This window comes from Trachemys scripta, chromosome 4 (genome assembly GCF_013100865.1).
Source record: "Trachemys scripta elegans isolate TJP31775 chromosome 4, CAS_Tse_1.0, whole genome shotgun sequence".
Taxonomy (NCBI): domain Eukaryota; kingdom Metazoa; phylum Chordata; order Testudines; family Emydidae; genus Trachemys; species Trachemys scripta.
Window position 1 is genome coordinate 10,209,071 of NC_048301.1, and position 26,730 is coordinate 10,235,800.

Here is a 26,730-nt window from a genome sequence, read left to right on the forward strand (position 1 = left end):
CAAACTGAAAACTCTGTGGATGATGGAAACCACTTCAAGCCAGGGGGTGCGGCCAAACCCCGAGTTCCAGAACCTATGGCTGGAGCTGCCGCTGTTGTTGTTAAAGGCAAATCCCATTTCATCCCAGGTGGAGCCGATACAGGTGGCGATGTTATCTGTCTCTCTCTCTCTGTGGCCTGGTTTGGTTAGGACGTCTCAGGATTAGGATGTCGAAGGCCCGAGTCTCAGAAGAGGTGGGGGTGGCAGTCTTGACAGTGGAGCATGGTTCAGCAGCCTCTGTCTGTTCTTCCTTATTGTCCCCCCAAAGTCTTTCTTTCAGGACCTGCGGTGGGGTGTCTGCCACACATCAGGCCTGAAGGGGTTAAGGTGGCTAGGTGGGCCAGTTAACTGCCTAGGCTGCACGTGGAGGAGGAAGAGGAGCCAGGAAGCAATGAGGATTAATTAGAGATGAAGTTCAGCTGGGAAGGATCAGGAGGGGCCTGTATAAAGCCCATTAGCTGAGAGCAGGAAGGGGTTGTGTAGGCCAATTGCCCTTATGTTCTGTCTGGCTAAAATTATGACGATAATGATGACAGAAAGATTGGTGGCCTGGTTGGAAAATAATGGCATTACAGATAAGGTGCAGAGTGGTTTTAGGAGAGGAAGACGCTCCATTGCTAAATGGGAAATGGGAATACCAAAAAGTATGAGGCACAAGGGCTCCATGATAGCAGTCTTTCTAGATACTGAAAAGGCATATGAATGCGATGGAGGGAAGGCTTGCTGTACAAAGTAGGTGCACTAGGGATCAGGGGAAGAATGTATGGGTGGATTAGAGAATTTTTGAGTAAAAGGACCATGCAGGTCTGAGGTGGGAAAGTTACGTCAAATTTATATAATATTAAAAATGGTACACTACAGGGAAGTGTTATCAGCCTGACCTTAATTAATATTATGGTCTAGTTATTACTTAGTCCTGCCTTGAGTGCAGGGGACTGGACTAGAGGACCTTTGAGGTCCCTTCCGGTGCTACACTTCTGTGATTATAAGTGATCTCACAAAACAAATAAGTGCCAGAGTAGTGTCACTCTGTTCACAGATGATTGTGATCTGTGGGTTAGGAGCAGGAATATTGAGGTGTCAGAAAAGAGAATCAACAAAGCATTAAAAGAGACCTCTGACAGGGGAAATACCTGGGGTTTCAAGTTTTCCACTGCTAAAACCAAAGGACTGATCTTTACAAAAAGGAAAGTTACAAAGGAATGTAAATGGCATCTGTATGGAGAACGAATAGATATCGTGAAAAGGTTTAAATTCTTAGGAGTAATCATAGAATCATAGGACTGCACTCAAGGCAGCACTAAGTATTATCTAGACCATTCCTGACAGGTGTTTGTCCAACCTGCTCTTAAAAATCTCCAATGATGGAGATTCCACAACCTCCCTAGGCAATTTATTCCAGTGCTTAACCTCTCTGTTTTTCCTAATGTCCAACCTAAACCGCCCTTGCTACAATTTAAATCCATTGCTTCTTGTCCTATCCTAGGGGGTGAGGGATAGCTCAGTGGTTTGAGCATTGGCCTGCTAAACCCAGGGTTATGAGTTTAATCCTTGAGGGGGCCATTTAGCAAACAGCAGGGGACAAAAAAAACAGTACTTGGTCCTGCTAGTGAAGGCAGGGGACTGGACTCAATGACTTTTCAAGGTCTCTTCCAGTTCTATGAGATAGGCAAATCTCCATATTATATTATTATTATTATCCTCAGAAGTTTAAAAAAAAATTTCTCCCTCCTCCTTGTAACAACCTTTTATGTACTTGAAAACTGTTATGTCCCCTCTAATTCTTCTCTTCTCCAGACTAAACAAACCCTATTTTTTCAATCTTCCTCATAGGTCATGTTTTCTAGACCTTTAATCATTTTTGTTGCTCTTCTCTGGACTTTCTCCAATTTGTCCACATCTTTCCTGAAATGTGGTGCCCAGAACTGGACACAATACTCCAGCTGAGGTCTAATCAGCGCGGAGTAGAGCGGAAGAATTACTTCTCATGTCTTGCTTACAACACTCCTGCTAATACATCCCAGAATGATATTTGCTTTTTTTGCAACAGCGTTACACTGTTGACTCATATTTAGCTTGTGATCCACTATGACCCCCAGATCCCTTTCCACAGTTCTCCTTCCTAGGCAGTCATTTCCCATTTTATGTGTGCGCAACTGATTGTTCCTTCCTACGTGGAGTACTTTGCATTTGTCCTTATTGAATTTCATCCTATTTACTTCAGACCATTTCTCCAGTTTGTCCAAATCATTTTGAATTTTAATCCTATCTTCCAAAGCACTTGCAGCCCCTCCTAGCTTGGTATCGTCAGCAAACTTGCGTACTCTCTATGCCATTATCTAAATCATTGATGAAGATATTGAACAGAACCAGATCAGAAACGATTCCTGCGGGACTCCACTCATTATTCCCTTCCAGCATGACTGTGAACCACTGATTACTTTCTGGGAATGATTTTCCAACCAGTTATGCACCCACCTTATAGTAGCTCCATCTAGGTGGTATTTCCCTAGTTTGTTTATGAGAAGGTCATGAGAGACTGTGTCAAAAGCCTTACTAAAGTCAAGATATACCACATCTACTACTTCCCCCCATCCACAAGGCTTTGTTACCCTGTCAAAAAAAGCTATCAGTTTGGTTTGACATGATTTGTTCTTGACAAATCCAGGCTGACAGTTATTTATCACCTCATTATCTTCTAGGTGTTTGCAAATTGATTGCTTAATTATTTGCTCCATTATCTTTCCGGGGACAGAAGTTAAGATAACTGGTCTGTAATTCCCCGGGTTGTCTTTATTTCCCTTTTTCTAGATGGGCACTAGATTTGCCCTTTCCCTGTCTTCTGGAATCTCTCCCATCTTCCATGACTTGTCAAAGATAATTGCTAATGGCTCAGCTATCTCGTCAGTCAGCTCCTTGAGTATTCTAGGATGCATTTCGTCAGGCCCTGGTGATTTGAAGACATCTAACTTGTCTCAGTAATTTTTTACTTGTTCTTTCCCTATTTTCCCTATTTTCGACTCTGATCCTCCCACTTTTTGCTGGGGTGGACCCCGTCCCCTTCCCTTTGTCTTTCCCCCTAGGCCCCACCCCTGGCCAGGCCAGTGTGGACCCCTTCCAGGGTGCCTGGGCAGTTGTGGGAGGGCTGAGAGCCCGGCCATGATAAGAGCTGCACGGGCACCTGTGGGGAGCTGCGGCGGTGTGGATCCTCCACCTGCCCTGTTCGGGAGATCCGGGGAGTGGGGACACAGGCAGGGGGCTGATTTCAGCCCCACCCCACCCCAGGCAGGGGGGAACGGGCTCCCTGATCCTGCTCTGGCTTCCAGCTTGGCCAGGGGTGGATCCTCAGGGGGCGGGGTCCTCTCAGCCCCTCACTTTTGGGAAGGCTCCGACACCCTTGGGACATTGTGGCTTAAACAAGACTCTTTTTCAAATAAATAGACACAAAGATGGACTATGTGCACTCAGTAAGGTGGCCCCTTTTCTGGGTATGTTGGGGCTTTGATAAAGAAAGGGAGGAATTCAAACATCTTAAGGTTAAAAAAATTACATTGTTATTTAGTAAAAGCATCGGGGAAATGGAGTGTTATTAGAAAGGGGCTGCTATATTACCTGAAAGACACAGGGCGCAGAGCAAGAGGATATAATCTGCAAATATTGAGGAATTATAGTTGGTAGTGACTATAGACAATTTAGTCAAGTCTGCTTTGCCCTAAAAAAAAAGAAAAAAGAGTGAAGGCCAGGTAGGAAGTAGCCCAAGGGAATACAGCAGTAAGGTTTAGGACTGTGCAGCTCTTGATGGCGTTTTGTAGGGTCCCTGGGCTGGAACCCAGTGTAGAGGGTGGGCCTGGGTTCCCCTATCAGCCACTGTGGAAGTGGCACTGTTAAGGAGCAGTGGGTCATCATGAGAGACTTTGATACATGCACCCCCCGCCCCCCCCCCCGGAAGGGGAAAATTACAGTGACCTGGCCAGAGGGCCAAGCCACAAAATGGAAGCACTTGAGTCCTGAAAGAGCGAGACTGAGAGAAACGACGGAGTGAGCAACCGCAGGAAGGGGCATCACACGGGCAGAGCTAATCCCCAGATGTGGCCAGAAGCAGGCGCTCCAGCGGTGAGTAGAGCATCTGTGACAGGGCACCAAGAGGGAGTGCTGAGTGGAATAACCCATCCCCTTATTATTTTGGTCACAAATTAGGCCTTGTTTCCAACACAATACTTTCAGTTTATTAATTTCTGGACTCACATTTTCTTATTTACCAAGCATGATCTTAAGACACTCCTTCAGTTAGATCAGTGGGCTTTTTTGTTTGGACTAATTCCATTTTTCTCTCTGGCTTTCTTGTGCCTCCTTATAACATTCTTTATTAAAAATAGCTTGATCTACTTTTCAACTGGGCCAAGCAGGCAAAAACTTCTGGGCCCAGTTGTCACAAAAGACTATTATCGCTGGAGGTGCTGATATGGACCCTCCCCCCCACTCCCATGGTGTTTCAGCTCCCTGACTTAGAGCGGAAGGTCTATTGACACACACAGTCAGTGAGTTATGGATTGCTGCTGAGAAGCAGGACAGTCATGTGGGCATATTGTTGGTTTTGTTACTCAGCAACAATGCTTGGGCACAGCCAGTTTAGCTTGCACAACATGGAAGGTGACCTGCGATGGGGAAAAATGGGTTTGGTGCCCTTTTTTTGCTTCTTTCTGATGTAGGAAGGGAGGGCTGAAAGGTGTGGGTTTTCAGATTATTTTTTGACATGAGAAATTCAGGCCTGTTTTTGCGGAGGGCTGGGGAAGCAGTTGGATTATCTGATCTCACAAAACTTTGCATTTACATTAGGAAACGTTCCTGTGTTTGAACCTGGCTGGGAGCGCTTGAGTTAGGTGGCACAATGCTGAAGTCAACATCACTAGCTCAGGTTCTCCCCCTCAATACGAAGAGAAGCCCACAGCTACCCTGGAGGCCGGAGCGGATTAATTCAGAGGGAAACTGATTTTTATTCACTCTGTTTAAATCATGGGGGCTTGTTCATTAACACCTATTTCACACAGATGCTTAATGAACAGTGGGGAAGGAAAACTCCCCTTATTAGACAGTCCATCCATGCCCCAGCCAGTACTTTTGCTCAAGTGCGCTTCAGTCTGAGGGACATTTCAAGTCCCCAAGCAAACCCCTCCCTCTGGGTGTTGCCCGTTATCGATACCCCCAGCAACAAAGACGCACATGAAGTTGGAGGCAGGGCAGGAAGGACTCCCATAGCAACAGCCCGGCAGTTTCCTTCCTTCATCATTTGTTGGAGTCCCTGGTTTGGGGCCTTCCCTGTGTCCCACCTTCTGCTCCACCCCATTGGCCATGGAGGGCTGAGTCCTGCCCCGTCTCCAAGCGCTAAGGAAACTCCCTGCTCGCTCCTTTGGCTCTTCCAAGGGAGGGAGACTTCCAGAGAGGACAGAGACGTGCAGGCTTGACGGTCCCGATACTCCGAAGGAAAGCGAAGCGAAGCGAAAGGTAACAGCGTTCTCAGGCCTTGTGCCCATCACAGAGCCGCCAAGAGAGGGCGGGGATCCTGCTTCTGCCCCTTCCAGTCCCCGCTCTGCAAAGCTGGAAACGGGGAGAGGAGAGCTGGGGCAGGAGCCCAGCGTGGTGTCTACACGCGCGCCCTAGCCCTGGCCAGCGCTGTAACCCCAGCACCCCGGGAACACGCCGCTTGGTGCACGGGCAGGAGCCAGATCGCCGCCGTTCAGGGCGCGAGTGGCTCGTGTGGACAAGGTTCAGCTTTCTCAGCCCGTCCTGCTCTGCTGCTCCTGCGGTGGGTGACGGGTCCCCCCTTTTCCTGCCCCGGCAGAGAGCTGCAGGCAGGGGGCGGCGATCCGTCCCGACGGGGCAGCCGCTTTCCCGCACCGAGCTGGTGGCTTCGCCCTCCCACCTGCCCGCAGGGAGGCTCCACAAATTCCCCACGGTCCAGCAGCTCTCGCTGGCCCCGGCTCCGGTTCTTCCAGCGGTTGCCGGGCAGAATCCGATCCGGTTCGGCGGCCGCTGGGCGGAGCCGGGCCGCCCCTGCTCCCCGAGCCGCCCGCGGTCCGCAGCAGCCGGCAGGTGAGCGGGGCCGGGGGCGCAGCCTCCCCCTGGGGCCGGGCTGCCAGCGGGGCGGGGCGGCCCCTGCTCCCCGGGGAGGTGCCCGCCCGCTGCCCAGGGGCTGTCCCGGGGGCGCTGGGGGGGGGGGAAGTGGGCCCTGGCTGGCGCTGGGGTCCGCCCTGGTCCTCCCCCCGCCCCGCAGCGAAGGCAGCCCCTGCCCAAGTGGGATGTCGCTTGTGCCGCTGTTCAGCCAGCGATAGCCCCCGCTGAGCCTCCAGCTGATGAGGGATCCCCAGAGGCCCCTGTATGGTGCTGCCCCCCAGCCGCTGCTCTGTGACCCCTCCCCCCATTTCTCACATGGGCAAACTGAGGCACGGAGGAGGTAAGTGACTTGCCCGTGACAGGATTAGAATCAGTCCAGGCCCTGTGTCTAGTCCATGGAATCTGCCTCTCAACTAAACCGTTCTGTGGGGCGAATGTAAATCCTCTGTTTCCCCCTCTTCGGTCCCCCACTTGTGGGAGTGTGGCTAGCACCAATGAATAGCAATAGGAACCAGCCACCTGGCTGTGGTTTCAGGCGGTTACATCCAGAGTCAACACTTCTATTAAATCTGTTGTAGTAATGAAAGGTGCCCCTTGTGCTTTGCGTTGCTTGGAAATAGAAGCAGCTGTATAATCCCTATGCATTGTGTGTATATAGTAGGTGTGTGCCCCTCCCTCTGGGGGGTGTGTGTGTGTGCAGTAGGTGTGTATCGCTCCCTATCCATTGTGTACCCCTCTGTTTTTCCTCTCCTCCACTCCCTATAGCTACACAAGCCTTTTAGCTGATGAGATTCAGGAATATTAAAATAGCCACGTTTCGGTGCCTTTCAGTAGGAGCAGGATCGAACATTGATATTCATGTTTATATTTGGTTGTGAGATGTGTAGCCTAGGATGGTGGTTCTCAGCTCTTTCCATATCAGGGTCCCCCTTTCAACACTGCAATCCCCTGCCCTCTAGTTGGGATCCCTCCTGGCAGGGTGGTCACGCCCACCCACGCTGAGAATTCATGCCCGAAGACACAGACTGGAAACTAATGCGTCTGTCCTAAAATTGAAGACCTCTACTAGTGTAACACCCTGAGGTGTAGATGTAAGCACACAAGCTGGGGATTTAAAAGGTTCTTAAATCAGTGTTAACTTGTCCACGTTGTGGGTACCTTATAGTAAGTAGCAGCTAGTAATAAACACTCTGAGCATGCGATGTGAATGCCAGGAACGCTGATCATTTCATTTCCTGGCATTCCTGTGTTCATTGCAGCCTGACTGCTGTATTAGCCGAGGGTTTTGTACTGAATTCTCTTTTCTGAAAATGGAGGCAGGCAGGTGGGCATACTGCGGGGCAATCGAGTGATTGGGTTCACCTCAAACGTTCCAAAATACAAAGGTCTGATGCCAAGCATGGAAAGGGTCAGGCCACGAGGGGAGATTTGGGGGAGCTATGAGTGGAAAAAGTGGTTCTAATGAACATTGTCATGTCACTTTAATCCCAGTGCTTCTGACTCTTCACCCTCCCTTGGGTGCGTGCGTGTACACACAGACCTGGGGCAGTGGGTGGGCAGGAAAGCAGCCCGCAGGGTGAGGGATCTCAAAGGGACATTCTGTTTCCTGCAGCAGCAGCTGTGCCAGGCAGCCAAAGAGCGGAGTGGCAGCTGCTTGTCACAGCATGCAGCGTGAAGAAGGAGTGCTGAGATGGCCAGGGGTGCTGATGGTGGAGTTGCTGCAGAGCCGTCTGTGGGGGTGGGGCTCTATTACCAGAGGATTCCCGGTGCTTTTGAGACAATCCTTTGATGGCGCCTAGCTCATGGCGCATTGAAACCCAAGGGTTAATTAGAGCTTTCGCTATGGCTCTGAAAGCCACAATAGCCTTTGCTGACAAAACATTATTATCTATGCAGAGCTAGGTTCAAATATCAAACAAAACATTCCTGTAGCCGTGAGGAGTTGTTGGTCTACACAGAGCACGAGGAAGGGATGTTGCCAACTCTCTCAGCTCTATCATGAGCCTCAGGATATTTGGGGTGTCTGCCTAAAGCCCCAGCTCTGGGAGTCATGTGACCATGTGAGAATTGGATTCCATTTGAAACAGGAAGCTTCTAGCCCAGGGGTGGCCAACCTGAGCCTGAGAAGGAGCCAGAATTTACCAATGTACATTGCCAAAGAGCCACAGTAATATGTCAGCAACCCCCCATCATCTCCCCCCCAGCTTCCAGCGCCTCCCACCCACCGGCAGCCCTGTCGATCAGCGCTTCCCCCTCCCTCCCGGCACCTCCCGATCAGCTGTTTCGTGGTGTGCAGGAGGCTCTGGGGGGGAGAGGGGAGGAGCGAGGGCACGGCAGGCTGAGGGGAGGGGGCAGGGCCTGTGGCAGAACCAGGGGTTGAGCAGTGAGCTCCCCCCGGCACATTGGAAAGTTGGCGCCTGTAGCTCCAGCCCTGGAGTTGGTGCCTGTACAAGGAGCCGCATGTTAACTTCTGAAGAGCCGCATGTGGCTCCGGAGCCACAGGTTGGGCACCCTGGTCTAGCCCTTACAGCTGCAGAGAAAATCCTAAAAATGTGAATATTAAAGATGCAAAAAGCAGAAGGCAAATACAAAGACCTCCAAAAGGAATATTTGTCTTAAAAATTAAGATTAAAAAAAAAAAAGTGTCCTGATTTTAGGGGGCTCTGATCATTGGTTTAGGAACACTCAGGTTGGCAGTACTGATAAGGTCAACAATTCTCAGAATCTGTGTAGCAGATGGGCCAGATCTCCAATGGCATCATTATGGTGATGCCTCTCAGGATGGGAATCTTGTTGTACTGCTTTTCCCCTTTCCCTGAGACTCTTCCACTCCCCCCTCCCCCGTTGACATACAAAATGTAAGGCCCCAATTATCTGCATATGGAATCCTCACTGACTTTAGAAAGCGCTTACTATTTACTAATGCATCCAGCGGTAGCTTGGTACCTCACAATGCAGGCTTGCAGGATAGGGCCCGAAGGGCTTGTGTTGACTTCAGTGGGCTTTGGATCAGACATCCAGGCCTCATGGTATTGATTTGTCAGAGACAAAATCCCACCCCCAGCTCTGCCAATTCAGCCTGGCACAGGGCAGACAGATAAACGCCACCTGGGCTGGATTAACAGCGCCACCCAGCAAACTCGACCTGCAGGCTGGCTGTCTAGCAGCTTGAGAACTCAGCCTCCGGCTCTGTGTTGTAACTTGCAGTGTTCAGGAGGAGGAGTCTGCCAGTCTTGGCAACAACACAGCAGAGCTGGAGAGCTTCGTGCAAACCTCCGGGGGGGAGGGGAAGAAATTGGGGCCTAAATAATTTGTGCCCCTTTTCAGTAGTGCTTTGGCCCATGCTTTTAACCAGGGGAAGGAGTTGTCGTTTGTGCTTCGTTCCGTTCAGCGTAGGGTGACCAGACAGCAAATGTGAAAAATCGGGACAGGGGGTGGGGGGGTAATAGGAGTCTATGTAAGAAAAAGACCCCAAAATCGTGACTGTCCCTATAAAATCGGGACAGCTGGTCACCCTAGTTCAGCGGTTTGCCCCGAGCTCTACTGAGAGCATTCGGATGTCCATGCTGAACGCAAGGGAAGCCCCACTCTGAAGTAGCTGTGCTACTGGTTCTGTTCCACTGCAGCTCTGACGTTCCCTCCTCCTTCCGAGGCTGCCGTCCCATCATCTTGTCTGCCAGCTCGTCCCAAAGGGACTGGACATCCTGTGTGACCTTGGCCAAATCACTTCTCCCCGCCCCTCATCGGGCCTCAGTTTCCCCTCCCTTTTGTCTCTCTTAGTTGTTTAGGTTGTAAACGGTTCCAGATAGGAATCGTCTCTCACTATGGGCTTCTCTATGCTAGAAAAGTGGGTTGAGGTTAGGTTGGAGTGTTAACTAACCTGCACTTATCCACAACACGTCCTCATGTGGCTGCATTGCAATATCCCTAGCCTTCCCAGAGCAGGTCCAAATATCCCCATTATTCTAGCATAGACCCACCCTAGGTTTGTGTACAGCCCCTAGCACAAGGGGCCCCCTGAGATCATTTGGATCTTCCAGGTGCTTCCATTAATACAGATCAATAATTGTGTTGCTCAGAGGGCAATTTTTGCGCAAACACTTGTGCTTCCAGTTGATTGAATTCATGCATTCAAATGTGTTTTGCATGGTGAATTTCTAGCATCTGTGAGGGTGCAAACGTCGCAGATCCCGGAGTGTGCGCACTGAGAAGTGGAGGCTCTCCTATTCCATGAGTTGTAGCATTGTGGCCGTAATGATAGTACTCTTAGGCCTTGGCTACACTTGTGAAGCGTGAGTGTAGTCGCTCTCGCAGCGCTGTATGTACTCCACCTCTCCGAGGGCAGTAGCTTGCAATGCTGCGAGCGAGCGTGCAGCGCTGCAGGCGCTGATTACATTGGCGCTTTACAGCGCTGTACTCGCTGCGCTGGGGGGGGGGCGTTTTCACACCCCTGAGCGCAGCAAGTTGCAGTGCTGTACAGCACCAGTGTAGCCAAGGCCATAAACACTGACTTGCATAATGATCAACTCTCCTGTGGATGGATCCGGTGATGGGATCCGTTTCTGGTGAGGGGAAGTCAGAATTACTGCGTATCCCTGTTTGTGTTCATTTAGACAGCAATCTTCAAGGCACGTGCGGTGAGTGTCTACTGCAGGGGTGGGCAAACCTTTTGTCCTGAGGGTCACATCTGGTATGGAAATTGTGTGATGGGCCCTGAATGCTCACAAAATTGGGGGTTGGGGTGCGGAGGGGGTGAGGGCTCTGGGGTAGGGCCAAAAATGAGGAGTTGAGGGTATGGGAGGTGGTTCCGAGCTGGGGCAGGGGTTTGGGGTTCAGGGAGGGGGTTATGACTGGGGGCGCAGGCTCTGGGGTGGGGCTGGGGGGTTGGGGGTGCAGGAGGGTGCTCCGGGCTGGGACCAAGGGGTTTGGAGGGTGGGAGGGGGATCAGGGCTGGGGCAGGGGCACAGGAGGGGGTCAGGGATGCAGGCTCCAGGTGCTTCCCTCAAGCAGCTGCCGGAAGCAGCAGCATGTTCCCCTCCAGCTCCTACGCAGAGGGGCAGCCAGGCAACTCTGCGCAGCGCCCCGTCCGCAGGTGCCGCCCCTGCAGCTCCCATTGGCTGCAGTTCCCGGCCAATGGGAGCTGCAGGGGCGGTGCTTGGGGCAGAGGCAGTGTGTTGTTGTTTGCGTAACGGTAGCATCTAGGAGCCCTGGTCAAGGACCAGGACCCCAGTGTGCTAGGTGCTGTCCAAACACAGAACAAAAAGACAGTCAGACAGACAGACAGAATAACTGTCCCCACATTACTGTCTGCGTTGCAGTGATTCCTGTTTACAGCAGAGGATGTACGTGCAGTTCAGCTAAGCAGCTAACAAAGATGTTCTCTGTCCCAGCTCAGTGCCAGTGTAACTATTTCTGTTAAATAAATTTAATTCTTTTCTTTGCTGACCTCAGTGCTGCTCACGGTTAGAGCCCGAATCATGTTTAGAGCCTGATTTTGGTTCCCTTTGGTAGAATTGTTCACCTAAAAATCAGGTGCAGTTTTGAGTGGCAGGACGTACAATATGACTGATGCTCTATTAACAACTTAGGAGCTCTCTCTGAAGTCAGTGGGAATTTTGCAGCTAGTATACTGCTAGAGAGGCAGTGTAGCCTAGTGACTAGAGCACTGGCCTGGGACTCAAAGGACCTAAGTTTATTCCTGGCTCTGCCACTGTCCTGCGGGGTAACTTTGGGCAAGTCACTTCATGGCTCTGTGCCTCAGTTTCCCTGTCTGTAAAATGGCGATAATGATACCTCCTTTGTAAAGCAGTTTTGATGAAAAGTGCAAGACAAAGCTGGGAATTTTATCACTGTACAGCATTATGTGACACTCTGAGATAAGCTAGTCGTATGCCACAACCAAACTTTCTTTATTATTAATGGAAGGAGAATCCTACTCCATCTGAGAGCAGTTGATCAAAATGGGTGAAGTCCTGACTCATATTTGTGCCACGCCTTAGCTGAAGGCTACACAGATCAGCCAGGCGTTCTACCAAGAGAGGTTACTATGGAGATATCCCTGAACTTAATTTTTTTTTTTTTTTTTTTTAAATAAAAATCCATTACGTAGTTTGTGGTTTTTGCTCCAGAAACTTTGGGCTGCCTTTTTTTTTTTTTTTTAGTATGTCGAAACATCCACTGTGGTGGGGGATGGGAGGTGAATAGTCTCTGGGTTTTGTATGTGTGTCTCCTAGGATAAGAGTCACAACCACTCACGTGACAAACGTAAATGAAAACGTGTTATGCGTCTGAATTATTGAAACAAGCCATTGTGCGACTTAAAATGCAGCTACAGTCAGGGGAAAGAACGAAATAAAACGACACCTTCTTATTGCACAAAGCTGCTGCGTGTCTGAGGCAGGTCTGCCCACTTCACTAACACAAACCATCTTCTCCAGCGCACGGCTGGAGCGTGCTGCGTTCTGTTCTGCCTAATGCACGACGCTGAATTCCTCTCACATGCTGTTTGCTCCGGTTTCTGAACCTTACTTGTCCGTATTGGTCTAAACCAGACACTTGCAATTCCTCCAGGCAGAGACTTTGTCTTGCTACGTGACTGTAAAGTGTCCTGCATTCCTGTAGCACTATAAAAATAATAATTAGAGTGCTAGCAAATCTCTGGTTGCAAAATCTTCATTCCGGGAGGCAAGAAGAACAGAGTCGGTGGGGTTTCTTTCATTTCTTCCTACTGAGTTTTCAATTTGGCAGAAGTCTCGATTTGCAAAGATAAACTTGATGTGGTCCTTATTGACAGACTGAATATGGAGCTTTGATGCTATTTATGTCTGTAACTATAACTGTGTGTTACCACTTACTGATACAAATCTATTTCCAACTGTTATGGCCGGAGGAAAACATTGTGATGAAAAGTTTCAGAGTAGCAGCCGTGTTAGTCTGTATCCGCAAAAAGAAGAACAGGAGGACTTGTGGCACCTTAGAGACTAACAAATTTATTAGAGCATAAGCTTTCGTGGACTACAGCCCACTTCTTCGGATGCATATAGAATGGAACATATAGAATGGACTACAAGCTATCAGGAACAGTATCCCTGATAATGTCACAGCTAACCTGGTGGCTGAACTTTGTGATTTTGTCCTCACCCACAACTATTTCACATTTGGGGACAATATATACCTTCAAGTCAGCGGCACTGCTATGGGTACCCGCATGGCCCCACAATATGCCAACATTTTTATGGCTGACTTAGAACAACGCTTCCTTAGCTCTCGTCCCCTAACGCCCCTACTCTACTTGCGCTACATTGATGACATCTTCATCATCTGGACCCATGGAAAAGAAGCCCTTGAGGAATTTCACCATGATTTCAATAATTTCCATCCCACCATCAACCTCAGCCTAGATCAATCCACACAAGCGGTCCATTTCCTGGACACTACTGTGCTAATAAGCGATGGTCACATAAATACCACCCTATATCGGAAACCTACTGACCGCTACACTTACCTACATGCCTCCAGCTTCCATCCAGGACACACCACACGATCCATTGTCTACAGCCAAGCTCTAAGATATAACCGCATTTGCTCCAATCCCTCGGATAGAGACAAGCACCTACAAGATCTCTATCAAGCATTCTTAAAACTACAATACCCACCTGCTGAAGTGAAAAAACAGATTGACAGAGCCAGACGAGTACCCAGAAGTCACCTCCTACAAGACAGGCCCAACAAAGAAAATAACAGAACACCACTAGCTGTCACCTTCAGCCCCCAACTAAAACCTCTCCAGCGCATCATCAGAGATCTACAACCTATCCTGAAAGATGATCCTTTACTCTCACAGATCTTGGGAGACAGACCTGTCCTCGCTTACAGACAACCCCCGAACCTAAAGCAAATACTCACCAGCAACCACACATCACTGAACAAAACCACTAACCCAGGAACCTATCCTTGTAACAAACCCCGATGCCAACTCTGTCCACATATCTATTCCAGTGACATCATCATAGGACCTAATCACATCAGCCATACCATCAGGGGCTCGTTCACCTGCACATCTACCAATGTGATATATGCCATCATGTGCCAGCAATGCCCCTCTGCCATGTACATTGGCCAAACCGGACAGTCTCTACGCAAAAGAATTAATGGACACAAATCTGACATCAGGAATCAAAATACTCAAAAACCAGTGGGAGAACACTTTAACCTGTCTGGTCATTCAGTGACAGACCTGCGGGTGGCTATATTACAACAGAAAAACTTCAAAAACAGACTCCAACGAGAAACTGCTGAGCTAGAATTGATATGCAAACTAGACACAATCAACTCCGGTTTGAATAAGGACTGGGAATGGCTGAGCCATTACAAACATTGAATCTATCTCCCCTTGTAAGTATTCTCACACTTGTTATCTAACTGTCTGTACTGAGCTAGCTTGATTATCACTTCAAAAGTTTGTTTTCTCTTAATTAATTGGCCTCTCAGAGGTGGTAAGACAACTCCCACCTGTTTATGCTCTCTGTATGTGTGTATATATATCTCCTCAATATATGTTCCATTCTATATGCATCCGAAGAAGTGGGCTGTAGTCCACGAAAGCTTATGCTCTAATAAATTTGTTAGTCTCTAAGGTGCCACAAGTCCTCCTGTTCTTCTTATTGTGATGAAAAGTATTTGACAAAAAGGAAAACTTAAAGCTGACTACTCTGAGTGCAGCTCTGTCTTTTGCTGCTTATACACTGCGCCGGGCCAGATTCTGATTTCTGTAACATTGATGTAGAGCCAGAGTCACTTCATTGACTTCAGGGGCGTTACTCTGGACTTACACCAACGTCACAAATCTGGTGTCTAGGATATTGGAACTGGCTTTACACTTTATCAGGACTGGCAGCCGTTCAAAAAATACATAAAGAAATCAGAACACAGTTTGTGGAAAGGCTGAAATCTTGTTACCTAACAAAGATTCAGTAAGAAACTGTCAGTACAAAAATCATCTCAAGTGCAAATTATAGTTATCTGGAAAATGACAGCCACTAGAAACACGGATATTACGGCCTGTCTGATTTTTTTCATACTGTCGATCTGAGAGATCCATTAATTAAAAGGACTCGCGTCTGTTGGAAAGACAGAAATTCCGCCATGCTTGTTCTCTCACCGTGGTCCTGATTCAGCAATATACATGTGCTTAATTTTGAGATCATTGGGATTACTCTGGTGTTTAAGGATGTGCTGAATCAGGACTTGTGTAACTGAATACACTGCTGTATACGACTGCTATATGTTTAAACAGTATTTCCTTCACTGGATTTTAAGCCCCCACAGATGATACACTTCAGATTGGCGTCCATCTCTCCAGGAAAGATAACCGTATTGATTCAAGTCCCCTACAGCAAAGCCCTTGCCGAGTTAATGGCCCTTGCATGCATATCTCACAATGTAGCAACTATCCATTTAATTTGCAGTCCTTGAGCACTGAAGATTCTAGTGATGATTAGCCTCCTTCCCATTAAGGTCTCGACCCTCAGGGTTAATATAGAAAATAACATCATCTAAATAAGGAGGCACTAATTTTAAACGTCAGTCCAGGTACAGCAGTGTAACATCTAGTACGGTACTGATATCTTCCCGTTTAATTTTTAGATAACAATGTTTCATATAGATGTCATTAGTCCTTGCTGTAGTTAAGAGACATTCACTCTGGAAGTAGCAATACTTTGAGGTGAAAAGTTGGCAGGCAAGACATAGGGGATATATTCTTCAGGACTTATTAAATATAAACCTGTGTGACTTAAAAATGCAATGCTGAGATCTGTATCTAGTAGATGGAATGTGGGAAAAATAAGTATTAACTGTCTCCTTTGTCTTTGTTTCAGGAAAATGGCAGACGGTTTTTCTGTAAGTTCTGACTTTTTAAACAAAATTCACGATCTTTGAGCATTATAAATGATGTTGCCTTGTACTAAAGCGTACGGTTTGTGTGGAAGCTAGAATTTCTCATCTTTTCTAAGCTGTATAGAACTCCTCAAAACTAAATTCAACTCTTAATCTGCACATTTAGTGCTGAAATAATCCCTCCTGGACATCTCAGGTTGGGCATCCAAAATCACCAGCTGCTCATGAATATTTAGGGTTGTGTGCACTGTCCCTGCTCTCATTGACTTCAATGGGAAGATTCTCATTGGTGTCAGTGGGAGTGGGCCCAGGCTCATGGCCATTATTCTGGCTTTCAATTGTATGTTTATTACCATAAACACCACACAGTGCAGCTTGCTGGAGTGTGATGCTTCCCAGAGGTGTGAGGCACCTTGCTACCACCTGCCCTTAGCATGAGGGAGGCTTGTCTGTGCCTACTCTGGATCCACTGGCAACACAAGCTGCCTTCCAGAACTCTCTGCAGGCCTTGTGTTCTCTGGACAGGTTAGCAACCCCCAACTCCTCAGAGTGTCCCTCTGAAGTGCCCAGTCCCTGATCCACTGAACACTCCCAGAACTCTCAGGTCCTCTACTCCCAAGGGAATAGCACACACCAGCGTACAAGATTCAACGCCGGATCATCAGTCTGCTGAAAACACAGCACTTAGATACATTTATAGTGAAAACAAGGATAAGTTTATCATCAAAGAGCAGATAGTAAGAAAGAATATTGGAAACAAATGGTTACATATAAAACAAAATTATAACATGCTTTCTAGAGCTTAAACTTAACTCACAAGCCTTTTTCTGTCTCAACAGGATAGCTTACTCTAAGTCCTTTTCCCACTGTTTTCAGCCAGGATGGCTGAGATCCTGTTTCAAAAGATCAAGCCTGTTGGCAATGTGCCTTCACAGGTTGAAGGCTGCCAGAGCATCTTTCTGCACCTTCCCCCCACAAATATACCAGAACAGATCTTTGAGATTCATCTGAAAACTGGGATCCCTCCTCAATTTGCCTCTTCCTGTTAATTTCCTTCTGAAGTCTCCACAAGCTCTTCATTAGCATTTGACTCAGTGTGTTAATAGGTTTCAGAGTAGCAGCCGTGTTAGTCTGTATCCGCAAAAAGAAGAACAGGAGTACTTGTGGCACCTTAGAGACTAACAAATTTATTAGAGCATAAGCTTTCGTGGAGTACAGTGTGTTAATAGACTTCTATTGTAAGACACACAATGGTCCAGCAGGGAGATAAACATCTCCTCTTCCTGTCTGGAGAAGTTTGCCTCAAGGGACGCTACCTTTGAGTGCTCTGCCTTTAACTACAAGGCCTAGAGAACATAATTTGCTGTATATATGTGTAACTATTCACATTTTCCATACATACATCGCATGATGATGATGATGATGACCAGTGTGCCACAGGTTTTCCATTAGAGACCTTACATGACATTATTTTGGTGAACCCAGGAGATCCCCGTGCCCTCTGCCAGTTGGCATCCAGAGTCTTTGGGTCATATAGAGCCACTCCAGAGTAGCCTGTAGTCCAAGCCAATGTCCCCTTCTTTCTAACCTCCCTAGGGCTCTCTCTCCAATCCCACTCCATGCCACCCTGGATCTCAAGGCTCTGTCCATTGACAGGCCAGATCCTGTAGTTGGTGAAACACATTCCAAACCCCCTCTCCTGGTCAAGAAGTAGAATGATAATGACCCTGCTGTTCGATGTTCTGGTCTCTGTCTGTCCTTTCTCCTCATAAAGCATCAAGAGACACAAGCATGTAAGGAATCAAAACAGACTCACGTTGGCTGGCAGGATGCAATGGCAGCATACTGACGATGTTTGTCTTCCATCCAGTTATCTGATGCTTTAGCTGGAGCCGGTAACACAAACCCAAATGCTCCTCCAAACCAAGGCTGGCCTGCTGGTCCCTGGGGAAATCAACCTGCTGGTCCGGGGGCGTATCCTGGAGCGCCGGGGGCGTATCCTGGAGCGCCAGGGGCGTATCCTGGAGCGCCGGGAGCCTATCCTGGAGCACCGGGGGCATATCCTGGAGCGCCGGGAGCCTATCCTGGAGCCTATCCTGGAGCGCCGGGAGCCTATCCTGGAGCGCCGGGGGCCTATCCTGGAGCACCACCTGCCCCTGGACAACCAAGTGGACCTGGAGCACCTCCTACTGCACCACAAGTTGGACCTGGATTTGGATTTGTCCCTCAGCCAGGGGGACCTACTGCTCCACTGGTGACAGCTATATAATTTTTGAATAGCTTCCAGTTCTTAGACAATCTGCAGTGTCTGATAGGTTGAGAACAGGAGGGACCTGGGTGACTGAGAATGCAGTAGTGTGTGAATTAGGAACCGGAGCACATGGGGCTCAATCTTGCAAGGTGCAGAATCCTTCCTGGAAGGTGCAAAGTGCCCTCCTGTCTCCCAGCGTCCATAGGCATTGAGAGTACTCGGGCCCCTACACGATCAGGCCCATAGTGCTGTCACCCAGCCCTTTAGAGTGCTGGTGTTACTGCCTAGGAGGTGGAAGTGCCAGTGTGCATACCTGGTCCTTCATGGTGAGTAAGGAGATGTTACAGAGCTGGGCTCTTGCTGGAAGAAACTGATAGCTCTGAAAAACACCACGCTCCTTGTTGTCACCTTGCATCTAAATTAGCCCTGAACATTTTCATTCCTGAGGAACAATCCACTATTGCAATTTCTAAAGCAAACATCCCAGAAAATGTTAGTTATTCCCTTTTGTTCTAGACAAACTTGGTTCCTTGACAGAGATCTTAAGTCATTAGCTTCCAGCTACATTTATACTGTAAAGCACCAGTAACTGGGAAGTCTTCAGTCAGCGTCCCTTTAATGCTAGGGAGGGGCGAGAGGGGCTCAGGGGTAGCTTTCCTGCATGGGTCAGTCAGCCGGGTGTCTAACAGTCTCCTGAGGAGCCTGTTGTGTTCCTCTGATCACTATCAAGCTATGAGAACTTAGGATTTGTCTGTGTATTTTAATAGATGTGGTTTTAAATGTCGGCTACGAGTCGGTTCTTGCTAATGAAACGTCCATGTTCTTTCACAGAGAGTCCCCTTTGACCTGCCCTTGCAGACCGGCCTCGTGCCTCGCTTCTTGATAACCATCGTGGGGACAGTGAATCCAAACCCCAGCAGGTAAAGTGAGCCGGAGCAAGGAGCGTCCCCAACGGAGCCAGGGTGACGATGCGGGGAGAGGAAGGGGTGAGGACAGAGCCTCTTCCAGCCGCGCTGCCCAGGGCAGGGCAGCAGCTGCCGGGGAAAGTGTCTGGCTGTGGCAGCAGCAGGTTGCCCCCTGCCCAGGCTCAGCATCTGGGGACAGGAGACGACTCTGAGCGTGCCCGGGGGTGGGGGCTCCAACTCGCTCAGCTGCTGTCCTGGAAGCCAATCCCGGGCAGGAGGCAGCGCGCTGGGAGAGCAGCCGAACATGCCGTGGGGAGCTGGCCCAGCGGGAGACAAAGCCCGCCCCTGCCAATGTGGAAGGGACAGGGAGAGCACAGGGGCCCTGGGCAGGGTGGAGGCACAGGGGGAGGTCACGTATCCTCCCCTTTGGGCAGGGACCAGTCATCATCTGTAATCTGAACTACACCTCCCTGGTTGCTGTTTTATGCTAACTCAGTGCAGCCTCTGCTTCCTATGAATTGCCCAATGTGTCCTTTCATTAAGCAGAAGTTTCTCAAACTATCCCTTATAAGTGCAAACTGGCGTGTGGAAGGGGCTATTGAAGCAGCCATTCAGATGAGGAGTTCACAGGGGAAGCCATGAGTATGGGGCAGGAACAGTCAGCCAGTCGGAGTGCAGTGTGTAGTGTGCTGTGGTTGTAATTTTAGACACACATAGGGTGACCAGACAGCAAGTGTGAAAAATTGGGATGGGGGTGGAGGGCAATAGGAGCCTACATAAGAAAAAGACCTAAAAATCAGGACTGTTCCTATAAAATCGGGATAGCTGGTCGCCCTAGACACACAGGGAGTTGCTGATATGCCCAGTCAGTGAACGCAGGACCTCAGGCTGCCTGTTTCATTACGACTGTGTAACTTGCATTCAGGTACCACTCTCCTGAAAGATAAATGTCCTTTTTGGCAGGACAGAAGTTTCTTGGCTTTCTGCTTTTGAACGTTGCCTTAGCTGTACTAGAGTCAGTGGCGCCCGAAACGTACGACCTTGTTTTCTTGACTTACTCCTCCGCTTTCTGTGACTAAAGGCAACCGCTGTAGGAAATAGCCTACGAGCTGCACCACAATACAGTTCAGGGGTTGTGGAAAGAGCAGTTCTCTATCTCTTGCCATCTCTTACAGATTTTCACTGGATTTCAAGAAAGGGCATGACGTCGCCTTCCACTTCAATCCCCGCTTCAACGAGGACAACAGACAAGTCATTGTCTGTAATTCACTGATTCAGAATAACTGGGGAAAGGAGGAGAGAACCGCTCCCAGGTTTCCATTTGAAGCTGGCAAACCTTTTAAGGTACAAGCTAAACTTTACCCAGCAGGCCTGGTGACTGGTATACCTGGTGCTGCACGAACTTTAAATGTGCATTTTCTAAATATCCGCTTCTAAATGCCATATATTGGACAGGAGTGTTCACTGATTCCAGTGCCCCACTGCAAAAAGGGCACCACTGTGGTACTAACTGGCCCTTGCCTTTAGCAATCGAGGTGAATGGGCAAAAACAAGAAGCTGCCCTTTCAGCCCTATAGCTGGTCCTTCCAGCAGCCCTGGGAGACTCACATGGCTATTGTCCCTTTTGGTGACTAGAGGACTTAAATCGCCAGGGCTGTCATGCTGGTACCTTTCAACAGCACTACATGCGTGTTAAATTCCTTCTGATGCCAAGACTGTGTGTCAAAGCAATAGCAGTAGCTGCTCTGTGGTGCGGTGTGACAGATACGACCAGGTTCCCTACCAGCCAGGGCTGGCCAGAGCAGGACAAGCTAAGGGCCATGGAGTAAAGGCTTTGCTGCTTGCACAAAGGAGAAAGTCCAGTGAGTCTGGTTATAAAGAACCCTGCTTTAGTAAAAGCAGCAAAGAGTCCTGTGGCACCTTATAGATTAACAGACGTATTGGAGCATGAGCTTTCGTGGGTGAATACCCACCTTTATCGGATGCATGTAGTAAGGGGCACGTTAAGGTGGGTCTTACATTTTATGAAGTTGCCAGTTAAGGTATCCGTTCCATAACTTTCTCAACCGCTTCTGCCAAGGCTCTGGGCATAGCTTTTACCCCCTCAAACCCTCTTCACCCCCCCCCCATTCATGTTGCCTCTCTTTAAGAGTTACTAATTGGGTTGCTACACAGAGCTGTAATCATGGCCTTATGCTGCAGATCAGGGAGGTCTCCCAGCAGACCACAGGGAAAGCCAGCTGATGCAGAAAACTGCTGGTCAAGGAACCCTTTCTACAGAACAGTCTAGTGGTTGGTCAAAGCCAGGCTGACAAGGTCAAGGTGCTACAACCTCTCAAGGGTTAGCAGGTCCTTGCCACTCACACAGGGGCTGGGGGATAGTATCAAAGGGGTGCATCTTTGCCCCACCTGGCTAGCTAACACAGGGAAAAGTCTCTACTATAGGAAGCAAATGTCCTATTACCATTGATTTGCTTTGATTGTGTGGTGGTTTGGTGGATAAAAAAAACAAGCCCTGAAGCTTGGAGGGTTTTTTCCCTTCCCTGGCTGGTGAAACAGCTCCCCAGTTTACACATCGCTACTGGAATATGTGGAAGTAGAGTTACAGTATCCAGGGCCCCTGCTCGCTCAATGTTTAAAACAGCCTAGCAAAGCTCTACTTGACGCAGGCAAGTAAAACAGCAGGTTGTTGAGCAGGTGTCTGGACTGCTAGATATTCTTGACCATTTTACAAGGGAGCCTGGGCTTTAACAGGGAACTGCAACTCCCGGGATAGCATGCAGTGGTACAGGTGGTGGACAAGACTCAAGCAAATGTTACTGAACTAGTCCTTATAAGGGAGAAGGGACTGAACCAATACTTGGCTTCAATTAGGGAAGAGATGCATAATTAAGTGCTTATGAAAGGTATCAGAGGGTGACAGTGAGGTCCCCCGTCCACAGAACTGGCACAGCATGGATGTCAGCCTCACTGCAAAGCTTTCCCACCAGCTCTGGAGGGACGACGGCTCATGAGGGATACTTTAATTTGAATCTTTGGTCAGTGGAATGGCAGCAGAAAGGCAAATGGCCATTTTTTGCAATAGACACTTACCCCTCACAGTGCCAACTTGTTTCACATCCACTGCTAGCTGCTGCCAGCGTGACAATGGTATTCGCCTAGACTTGATTCAGAACAGTCCCTGTAGCCTGAGACCTAGTCCCTGAAACAAATGCAACATTAAATTCATCTGCTTGTCTCACATTTTTCAGATCCACGTTCTGTGCGAGACGGATCATTTCAAGGTAGCTGTCAATGATGCTCACTTGCTGCAGTTCAACTACCGGCTGAAGAACCTGAATGAAATCACCAAACTCAGCATTGCTGGGGACATCTCTCTCACCAGTGTTACACCTGCTATGATATGAGTGGGGTTTTTACACCAAGAAACATACTCCGGTCATTTCTTGAATAGCAGTTATCCTTTAAAAAAAATAAAAATTGCTGGCTTCATTTATCCTTTGTACGATAAACTTAATAAAATACTTGTACTAGAAGTGAAATTTGCTTCCCTGTTATTTAAAAAGGGTATCAGAAAATGGGTACAAAAAGCTTTCCTAGCAAGCCGCGGAAGTTTAAATATGGCAAGTATTTAGGTAAATGCATATTAAAAGGCCCAAAGGGGTGTTTACCAAAGGACAGAACAGAGGAACGAGAGCTTTGGCATGGGCCCACCCAGAGAAGAAGTGAGGACCTCATTGGAAGAACAACCTGATGCATGTGACCACTGGTCCCATGAGTAAAAGGAACAGCCAGGTCAGGATTTCCCTATCAGACGCCTGATTGGGTTGTGAATCTTCATGTTGTTTTAAACTGGCTCTGGGCAGAATCTGACTCTACACTAAGGGTAGGTCTACACTTACCTCCGGGTCCGGCGGTAAGCAATCAATCTTCTGGGATTGATTTATCGCATCTTGTCTAGACGCGATAAATTGATCCCGGAAGTGCTCGCCGTCGACACTCCAGGTCGGCGAGAGGAGTACGTGGCATCGATGGGGGAGTCTGCCTGCCGCATCTGGACCCGCGGTAAGTTCGAACTAAGGTACTTCGAATTTGCGTACCTTAGCTCGAAATGGGGGGTTAGTGTGGACCAGGCCTAATTGATACAGAAGTAAAAGCTCAACCATGCTCAAGATATCAATATTGGTCATGGTTTGGTCACCTCCTCTGAGGGATGTCACTAGGATCACTTTTCTTCCACATTCTCTCAACTTTAGAGATACTGCAAAACAGCCACTTTCTTTGCTTCTACAGGAAGCACAGCTGGAGCCTAGAGCATTCACTAACTCCTACTTGAACTCAATTCAGAAGGAAGCCTACAGCAAGATACACTGTAATGTTTTGATCCTGTAAAGCACAATACAGCTCTCCACTCACCAATGTTAGCTGAAGATATTAGGAATAAATGAGGCTCAAGAAAAGTTAATCTAGAATTGCAGCTATTGGGGTGGGGGGTGGGGTGTGTGTGTGTGTGTGTAAAAATCAAATCTGGAAAGACCTTTTCAGACAAGCTAAAAGCTTAAGCATGTCCAAAGATTAAGGTTATCAACTCCTGTAGCATTTAAATGGTAAGTCTCATTAAAGTTGAAGATAAAAGTTAATTAAAAGTTGCAACAGTCCAGCCTGACCTAGCTTGTTTGAAAAAAAGATGCAGGTATCTCCCTTCTAATGGTCAACCTTCTCTGACAAGAAGAGGCTGAGAGAACAAGAGGGGTTACACTTAATATAGGAAAAGCATGAGGTTCAGTAGTAACCTAGTTTATAAAATGTGGAATAAAACCGGTGTTGAAAATTTGATTAATTCTTCCACTTAGGACAATGAAGTCCTAGCTCCTTTCAACTACTCCATACTATGAGCTAGTTAAAAACTTAAACATGAATTCCTTTAAGTGGAGAGGATTTTCCCAGAAGGGGAATCTTCTGAAGAGACACTACTACACAAAGCAGCAACATGGGATACTGACCTTTGCAGCTGGTAGTATAGCTGGTGTGTAGTTTGAACAGTAAGAATACTCTGTGGGGCACTAGATTCCTAATAAGTTAGATTTAGCTGGGAGAAATTACTCAGGTGGATTTGATTTAAATCACTAGTGAGGAAGACTTGATTTAATCATTTTTTTTTTACATAAAAGTGCATTCTTGTTGGTTGTTATAACCTTAATACATATTCTTCACCACTCAGAGATAGATGTAGGTTTCCTTTTTAGAAGTGTGGAAGCAGAGAATTCTCCGACAGAAGGTACACACTATACATTCTTAAACAGTGATTTATTTTGAACACTTTTCAGGTTCGTTTTACAGCTACATCAGAAAATAAATGATGGTTTAGTTATTTCATTTACCAAAGGTAATTAAAGCAGATATTTATGAAGTCATTTGGGGAGGTGAACTCTCTCCAATTCAACAGGTTAATCATTAATATTTGGAGGATTTTCTTGCCATGCTGTATTAGGAGAGCTTCACCAGACAGACATTTAAATTGTTTTATTTAACTGACACAACGTTAAGTATTCTGGATTTTTTTGTTCAACAGCAAACATATGTTTGTTTTGTTAAAATATTATATGTCCCTCACTTCTCATATTTATCTCCAGACTTCTTCTCCTTATCCAGATCTATTCCACCCCCAACAATCTTTTAATCATTGAACTTTTTGAAACTTTGCACTTTTAGAGAGAGGTAAGGGATTGACTCTGCATACACAAATTTTCAGAGGGACAATAGAGTTGAGGTCTGTTATTTCTCACTTCTATATATTATTTATTTAAAAACATTTTTGCTGTTAACAAGCATGTTACTTCTGGAGACACAAATCTACAGTTTGAGAACTGCAAAACTAAGCGCATCTGATGGTATCTTCTAGACTGAGCACTAAGTCCTATTGGGTAGATAGAAAGATTAACCTAAATAATCTATAAAAAGCCTGTGGAACTCCTAAGATTGGGTCCCTAATCCATGAACTATTCGAACTCATTTACAAAACTTCTATTCATGTAATATTTAAGAAATTGTCTCATACTATAGAATTAGACTTTATAATCCCTATTCCATCATGAGATACCTTTGAGCTATAATTTATCTTTAGATATGCTTTTTTGAGGGAAAAAACTTATAAAAAAATCCAATTTAAATAAAAAAATTAGATTGATTTTTATCCACCCTGAAATTACTCAAGCACCATGGAAATGTGTAGATACTTGCATCACAGAAAATACAGTACAGACAAGCTGATTCTCCTTCCCTCTCTAAAGTTTGACAGTGAGTTGGGGCTGTTAGCAACCTCCAACTTCAAGAAGGTTTGCATGAAGAGGTGGGGAGTGGAGGGGGAGAATACACTGATCACCCCAAATGGGAAGGAGCTGGAGTGGTGGCCTTGGGGATCTGTTAAAGTTGTACTTTCCCTTCAATCTTAGAGAGTCCATTTTTGGGATTTGATTCCATTCACATGCAGCACTCCCCAGGAAAGCTGCAATCTGAAGTCACATGAAGAACATCAGGACAGACATTACTTTAAAAGAAACCCTTAATGAACCTGCTTACAAACTTATCAAGAATGAGTCAGATGTAATATACGAGTTGTACACTTAAGGCATCTAACAGATATGCCTTAATTGTGACATTACATAGTAAGGTGCAGGCAGTCTGAGTTGCCAGCAGGTGAGATGTGCTAGCCCAGAAGGACAGTGTCATCAGAACCCCCCCACCATTTAACACTACTGTATACAGACTAACATTTCACATACAAGTCTCCAACACTCCTTACTACACAGGATTTTTAAGAATACAGCTGAAAAAGAAATTTGTCCTCTGTAAACGACGAATGGAGATGGCAATCTGCCTTGGGGACCGAGTTCAGCAAGTGGACCAGCACAGCAATCCTGAGACAGGTTAGCACCCTCATCTTTATTTCAACACACGACTAGTGTCATGAATACAGCACTTTCAGCTTAACATTCTGAAATAAGATCCCCTTGCCAGAGGTGAGATGCAGCAGAAAGCACTGTAACCATGGAAAGATACTAGGTATCTGACTAAGGAGTTGGTTTAAAGTAAAGCTAGGGGAGAATTGGTATTTTATTATACAAAATTGACTATTAGACAATGAAGAGGCGAAAAGTCACTTTTGTTTTTTAAATGATGTGTGACAGTTGGAGCTGATCTATAATAATTTATGAATACTGGATGTTGCCTTGGTTACTGGGATGTTTGCTGTATGAATATATTGATCTAGTTTAACAGGGGGCCATAAAGAAAAGGAAGGGTTCAGGATAAGCCACTTCTCCATAACCACTTGTGGGTTGTTAAGAGACAATGCCAAGACAGGCAAAGGCTCAGGAACACAGGAGATCAAAGAACTGTGGCAAGTTTAAGGAGTCTCTCTCTCTCAAAAAATGGAGGGGGAGTTTGGGGAAACCAGGGTGACATACAAGAACTTGCTGGGGGAGTCTTAAGAAAAAACTTGCCTCAGGTGCCATCAGCAACAGACAT

The 26,730-nt window shown here is 47.3% G+C and overlaps 1 protein-coding gene across 4 annotated transcripts; it reads left to right on the forward strand.

Moving 5' to 3' along the window:
• The first annotated feature begins 5,264 nt into the window (after positions 1–5,264).
• On the forward strand, positions 5,265–22,739 carry LGALS3 (galectin 3). 4 transcript variants are annotated; one of them, XM_034768366.1, is made up of 6 exons: positions 5,265–5,534; positions 16,027–16,050; positions 17,918–18,301; positions 19,130–19,218; positions 20,379–20,547; positions 22,455–22,739. In XM_034768366.1, the coding sequence occupies exons 2-6, from the start codon at positions 16,033–16,035 to the stop codon at positions 22,608–22,610; spliced, it is 816 nt and encodes a 271-aa protein (XP_034624257.1). In that variant the 5' UTR covers positions 5,265–5,534; positions 16,027–16,032; the 3' UTR covers positions 22,611–22,739. The 4 variants fall into 4 exon arrangements, with proteins under 4 accessions (XP_034624257.1, XP_034624256.1, XP_034624258.1 ...); XM_034768365.1 differs by having other exon boundaries at positions 5,267–5,541; positions 16,029–16,050; XM_034768367.1 differs by lacking the exon at positions 5,265–5,534 and adding an exon at positions 5,648–6,129 and having other exon boundaries at positions 16,029–16,050.
• The last annotated feature ends 3,991 nt before the right edge of the window (positions 22,740–26,730 follow it).

Excerpts from the sequence above, each read along its gene's own strand:
- LGALS3 (XM_034768364.1), top strand. The coding sequence starts at position 6,390 with ATGAGGGATCCCCAGAGGCCCCTGTATGGTGCTGCCCCCCAGCCGCTG. Across the intron at positions 16,051-17,917 it reads AAATGGCAGACGGTTTTTCT|TTATCTGATGCTTTAGCTGG; the intron begins GTAAGTTCTGAC and ends TCTTCCATCCAG. Across the intron at positions 20,548-22,454 it reads AAGCTGGCAAACCTTTTAAG|ATCCACGTTCTGTGCGAGAC; the intron begins GTACAAGCTAAA and ends CACATTTTTCAG.